Consider the following 6,229-nt stretch of genomic DNA (forward strand, 5'->3'; position numbering starts at 1 on the left):
AGCCCGGTGCCGCCGCCCCCGCCCGACAGCGTGGGGTGTGCGGGAGCGCGGCCTGGGCGCGGGGAGCTGCGTGGGACCCACCCGCCGGCCCGCAGAGCCTGGAGACGGGGCGGCCGCCCCAGGGCTGGGGGCCAGGCCGTGGGCTGGGCTGGGGCGAAGGTGCCTGGCAGGAGCAGGACGGGAGATCCTGCGGGGATTCGTCACCGTGGCCCTGGCCACCGGGTGCCCCGTGGCTGCACTCACCCGCGGCGGCACTGGGGGTCTCAGGTGCTGTCAGCGTGGAGCTACCACGGGTTGTCCTGGTCGTGGTCCCAGCCGGCTGGCTAGGGCTGCTCCCAGGGACTCCCGTGCTGGTAACGGGGATGGCCGTGGTGTCCGAGGGCTCAGCCAAAGTGACTGTCGGTGCTGGTGCAGTGGGAGAAGAGGCGCTGCCGGTCCCTGGAGATGTGCCACCAAGCAGAGTGGTCGCGGCCGGCCCTTGGCGGGTGCCAAGGGTGGTGCCCACCCGGGTGGAGGAGAGAAGAGTAGAGGTGGGGCGAGGCAGTGTGCTCATTTTAACTCCAAACGAGCTGACAGCCAGGGCTGTGCTGCTCCCCACAGACGTGATGATGGTTGTCTCAGCACAGTTGGGTGTCATGGTCATGGGGGTTGGAGTTGGGGTGCTGGTGATGAGCCCCAGCCCTGTTGGGGTGGGGTCAGGCTGCGCCGTGGTGCCAGCAAGCGACCCGGGAGTGCTGGGGGCTGTGCTGCCCCTCACCTGCAGTCTGGTGGTGCTGGAGGCTGCCGGGCTGCTCCCCTGTGGGGTTGCAGCGCTGGCTGTGAAGGCATCTGTGAGCACCTCTGGGGTGGAGGTGTCAGGACTGGAGGGAGGGTTGGTGTCTGCGGTGGTGGAGTCAGTGGTGGGCAGCAGCACCATGGTCTCTGTGGGTGTTGAAGAGGTAAGGACACTCAGGGACATGGTGACTGTCACATCTGTGACAGTGGCCCCTGCAAAGAGGTGAGAGTGAGGTGCTCAAGTGCTGGTGGTGGAAGGCTGAGACCATGGCTGTGCCAGGAACGGTGCAGCATCACTGCTGCCATGAGCTCCCCAAGCTACGCATCAGCCATGGATCGTCAGGAGCAGGGATTCACCATCCTGCACGAATCAAGAATGTGGATGCCCTGAACGGCAACACGATCATCAGCAAGGCAGGGCGCATAAATCCCCCAACCTGACAAAGCAGGAACAGGCCATGGGCATCGCCGGTCTCAGGGCAGAAACTCCTGTAGGCACCTGTGCTAAGACACGTTCCACCACCTTCCACCATCCCTGGAGGAAGTCAGACAAACCCGTCCGACGGGAAGAGCCGTGCAGGAACTGGTGACCGTGAGACGGGCTGGAACCGCTGCAGCAGCAGTTTACACAAACCCCTCTGCTGCAGATAGTCAGGAACTGATAGCACTGGCTGTAAATAATGGCAACGGGGGAAGCAGCCCCACAGAGGGGGGCCACAGAGGAACAAACCCCAGCTTGCAGCTCAGGGTGAGTGGTTAGAGACGTGCTGCGACCCACGAAAGCTCTGCGGAGGGTTGAGGGATGCAGGAGGAGGGGACATACGACTGTAAGCTCAAGGCTCGCAGGTGGTACAAGCCTCAGGTTTGTTCCCTGTGCTCAACTCAACACTGCTCTTGCTTTGTGTCAAGTGCAACATCAGGATGGCATTTGCAGTTTTCCAGGCTCACGACATGCCAGTGATGCTGCCATCCGGGCAGGAGCGTTTGGAGCTGCCGAGCAGGTCATAGCACAGGCAATGAGCCCAGCAGGGACCAAGGTTCAGCAAGGGGGTCCAGCTGGGACCAAGGTCTTCTCTGCCCAGATGGAGGCACACGTGAGAGGCAAAAGAAATAAAGCCACGTTTGTTGCTCCTGTGTTGCGAAGCGCAGCCTTGTTAACTCACTGGGATGGGGCTGAGAAGTCATAGAGGCAACAGCACCCACGGTGGGTGAAGCCAGACCAGGGCCACCCACCACCCTGGGGAACAATGATCCCCGCACACCACCCACCCCATGGATAGCACCACGTCCCTTACCCAACGTAAGGTCCAGCACGGCAAGGCTCAGCAGCAGCAGGGGCAGGGGCAACCCTCCTCTCTGTCCAGCCATGTCCAGAGCCAGCACCCCCACTCCCCGCGTGGGGACAGGTCCCTGAACCCGTGGATGCAGGCAGAGGGGATGGTGCTAGCGGGGAACTATGCTGTCGAGTGACGGTTGAAGGTGGCAGGAGCCGCTTCCTTGTTCACGGGGGCAGGGAGGGGAGGCACCGGCGGGCACTGACCCCCCCTCCGGGGGGCCGGTGCTGCGCCCGCGTCCCCGTGTGCGGGTGAGTGGGGAGGTACCAGGTGCTGCCGCCACGCCCCTTCCCCAGAGGTCACGCCCACAAATGTCACTCAATTGGCCACGCCCCTTGGCCACGCCCACTGCTTGTATAACACCCGGAGGGCCGCGTGGCTGCCAGGTAGGGATCCGGATCCTGGGACCCCGGGACCCGGGCTCCAGGCGCGAACCGGGGACCGGCATGGGCACGGCACGGCACCGCATGGCACCGATATCCCCCGGTATCGGCATCCCTGGGCAGTGGGATGGGCAGGGCACCGGGAGCTCAGTACAATCCCTTTTCACCGCACAGCGGCCCCCCATAACCACGCTGCTCCGGGAGTCGGCCCGGGCAGTCCTAAGGATGCGTCGAGGGCAAGGGAAGCGAAAGGTTGAGATCACGGAGCTGCCACGCGTGTCTCGGAGGAGGAAGGAGGAAGAGGAGGAGGCGGCGGCGGTGGTGCAGGAGACCTGGCGGAAGTCGGCCCCATCCGTGCGAGAGTTCAAGTTCAACAAAAAGCGGGTTCGCCTCGTCTCACAGGGCTTGGACCTGAAGGATGATGCTCAGAGCGTCCTTTACTGGATGTCCCGGGACCAGCGGGTGCAAGGTGTGAACCAGCTGGCGGAGGGTGCTGGGAAGCAGAGCTCCCGTGGGTGGCAAAAGCCTTGGTCCCTTCCCACAGTAGGCCTTGGAGCTGGTTCCCTCTCTGCAGGGGAGCCTGGGGGGAATGCCAATCATCTTATGAAACCCCATCTCCATCCCATCAGCAAAGCATCCCCATGACGCTGCCCTGTGCGCTTTCTCCCCAGATAACTGGGCCTTCCTCTACGCCCAGCGCCTGGCCCTCAAACAGGAGCTGCCTCTGCATGTCTGCTTCTGCCTGGTGCCCAAATTCCTGGATGCCACCATCCGCCACTACAGTTTCATGCTGAGGGGCTTGCAGGAGGTGGCCAAGGTACGGCCGCTGCAGGAATGTCCATGCTGGGTGGGACAGGGCTCCTGGGGAAGGCAGATCCATCACTTCGGCTGATGGTGGTGAGATGGGGTCTGCACAGGCATCAACCATCCGATAGCCCTTTTTCCCTCTTGCTGCAGGAGTGCGCAGAGCTGAACATCCCCTTCCACCTGCTGCTGGGCTATGCCAAGGATGTGCTGCCCACATTCGTGGTGGAGCATGGTGTGGGTGGGCTGGTGACAGACTTCTGCCCCCTCCGCCTCCCCCGGCAGTGGGTGGAGGACATCAGGGAGCGGCTGCCGGCGGATGTGCCGTTTGCACAGGTGGGTGCCCGCACTCTGGGAGGGGAAAACTCTGGGTGGTGAGACGTGGGAGAAACTTGCCTCCTGTGTTTCGTGCCTGCAGAGTTGTGCTGGAGTGACCTGAGCAGCGAGTGTGTGTATCATGTCATCGGGACCGTTTGCTTCTCCTGCTCACACCCTCCTCCATGGCTTTGCTTCCCAGGTTGATGCCCACAACATTGTGCCCTGCTGGGTCACCTCCCCTAAGCAGGAGTACAGCGCCAGGACCATCCGGGGCAAGATCCACGCTCAGCTCCCCGAGTTCCTCACCGAGTTCCCCCCTGTCATTCGTCACCCATATCCCCCCTCCTGCCCAGCAGAGGTACCAGAGGAGACCCCTCCACAGCCACTCGTGGCCTGTCCCAGAGAGTTTCACAACTGCTTCGTGATCCTGGGAGGGGATGGCAGGGGAGGGGGACAGTGACCTGTCTGAGGTCATGCACAGGTGGTGTGGGGGTGCCCTGGGGAAGGGAGGTTCCCACCTCATTCATTCAATTCCCACATCTCTGCTGTGCAGGGCTGGTTAAGAGGAGAAGGCTGGCATGAGCTGGGGACTTGCTGGCTGGGCACATCCAGGGGACATAACACTCAGGGCAGCCCTGGCTGAAGAGCATCTGCAAATGCACTCATGCTGCTTGGCTGCCGCCCAGCCCATCGCTTGGGAGGCCTGTTATTCCAGCTTGCAGGTGGACCACACCGTGAAGGAGGTGGAGTGGGTGACCCCCGGCACGGCTGCGGGGCTGTCTGTGCTGCAGTCCTTCATCACAGAGCGGCTGAAATCCTTCGGCGCCCACCGGAATGACCCCAACAAGGCGGCACTCAGCAACCTGTCCCCGTGGTTCCATTTCGGTGAGCATCCCAGGCTTCCCACTCTGCAGCAGGACTGAGCAGGGTGGCTTAGACTGGCACCCTGACTTGCTCCCTCCCCATGTCCCCAGGCCAGGTTTCCACCCAACGGGCCATCCTGGAGGTGCAGAAGCACCGGGGCAAGTACAAGGAGTCAGTGGATGTATTTGTGGAGGAGGCCGTGGTGCGACGGGAGCTGGCTGAAAACTTTTGCTACTACAATGAGAACTACGACAGCGTGCAAGGTAGCATCCTGGGTCGCGTGGGCAACGCTGGGGGCTGGGCTGGTACCTGGCTGGTCACCCCACCTTGGCAATCCCATTTCTGCTAGGAGAGGGGCTGTGGGACCACTAATGTGCCATCATTCGGTACCTCCTGGAGGTAGGACAGGAGCTGGTGGATGCCCTCTTCAAGGCTGGTGCCCCCAGGGCATGGTGTCTTCAGTAGCCCAATTCTCCATCCCTTCCTTGGGGCCCTGCAGGAGCAGGTTGCTCAGCATTGCTCCTCGTCTCTCTTGCTCACAGGTGCCTATGACTGGGCACAAACCACCCTGAAGCTCCATGCCAAAGACAAGAGGCCTTTTCTCTACGAGCTGCAGGAGCTGGAGCAGGCGACCACGCATGACCCGCTCTGGAACGCTGCCCAGGTAGTGCCCCGCTTCTCCCTGACAAAATGCTGAGCCTTTTCCCAAGGGGCAGAGGCGAGCTGGCATGGACTGACCCCTGCAGCTGTCCCTTCCTCCCCAGCTCCAAATGGTCCAGGAGGGCAAGATGCACGGCTTCCTGCGGATGTACTGGGCCAAGAAGATCCTGGAGTGGACCCGCTCACCTGAGGAGGCCCTGCGGTTTGCCATCTACCTCAATGACCGCTACGAGCTGGATGGGAGAGACCCCAATGGATATGTAGGCAAGCTGCAGGATGGGGGTACGGGGTGGGGGCTCTTACCTCTGATGGCCAAGGCAGTGGTGGTGGGGGGAGAGCTCTCTGCAGACAACCCAGCCCATGCTCCAGCCCATCCTGCTTTGCACCCCCATCCCACCTGCTCTCTGGGTGCCTCCGAGCAAGGGGCAGAGCTGACGCTCCGTCCCCACACCCGGCAGGCTGCCTCTGGTCCATCTGCGGCATACACGACCAGGGCTGGGCAGAGCGGGCCATCTTCGGGAAGATCCGCTACATGAACTACGCTGGCTGCAAGCGCAAGTTCGACGTGGGCCAGTTCGAGCGTCGCTACGCCCCCCGCACGCTCCCCCATTGACGGGCACAGCACGGCTTGAGATCGCTTGTGCCCCTCTCTGCTGGGGGCAGCTGTGGCTCGCACCTTCCACCCCGGCCCCAGGCGCTGTTGGAGGGCTCGCTGCAGCAGGGGCAAGCTCCAGGGGTCTGCAGGTCTCTTTGCCATCGCCGCCTGCTCCAGCTGCCATGCTGGGGCAGCTGCTGGAGCCCCGTGGGGCTGTGCGGAGCCCTCCTGCTGCCCGCGCCTGCCAGAAGCCTCTTCTACAACCACTGTTCTCAGGAGTGAGCCCAAGTCGCTCTTGCTGTCGCTAATCACAGCTTAGATTTAGGCTGAGCAGGGCTTTTCTGGGGAAAAAGTTAAAAAAAGTTGACAGTTTCTGACTAGGTCCTGTGTCTATGGTGTTTATGGGGTGATGCACAACACTGCTGGGAGGGGAGAGCTGGGCAGCGTGGGACAGGCATGGAAGCAGGGACAGGGGCCCCTGGGCCCCTCTGCCAGCA

The 6,229-nt window shown here is 62.5% G+C and overlaps 1 protein-coding gene across 1 annotated transcript; it reads left to right on the plus strand.

Annotated features, from left to right (window-relative positions):
- Window positions 1–2,685: 2,685 nt before the first annotated feature.
- On the plus strand, window positions 2,686–5,572 carry LOC309407777 (deoxyribodipyrimidine photo-lyase-like; the record flags this gene model as incomplete). Its single annotated transcript, XM_082003417.1, is given in 9 exon segments — window positions 2,686–2,960; window positions 3,163–3,308; window positions 3,449–3,631; window positions 3,813–3,971; window positions 4,300–4,498; window positions 4,588–4,740; window positions 5,020–5,141; window positions 5,242–5,474; window positions 5,476–5,572. Coding segments are annotated over 9 exon segments (1,536 nt in total). The 5' UTR covers window positions 2,686–2,716.
- Between the last annotated feature and the right edge of the window lie 657 nt (window positions 5,573–6,229).

Source organism: Phaethon aethereus, assembly GCF_964289735.1.
Source record: "Phaethon aethereus genome assembly, chromosome: 9".
NCBI classification, from domain to species: domain Eukaryota; kingdom Metazoa; phylum Chordata; class Aves; order Phaethontiformes; family Phaethontidae; genus Phaethon; species Phaethon aethereus.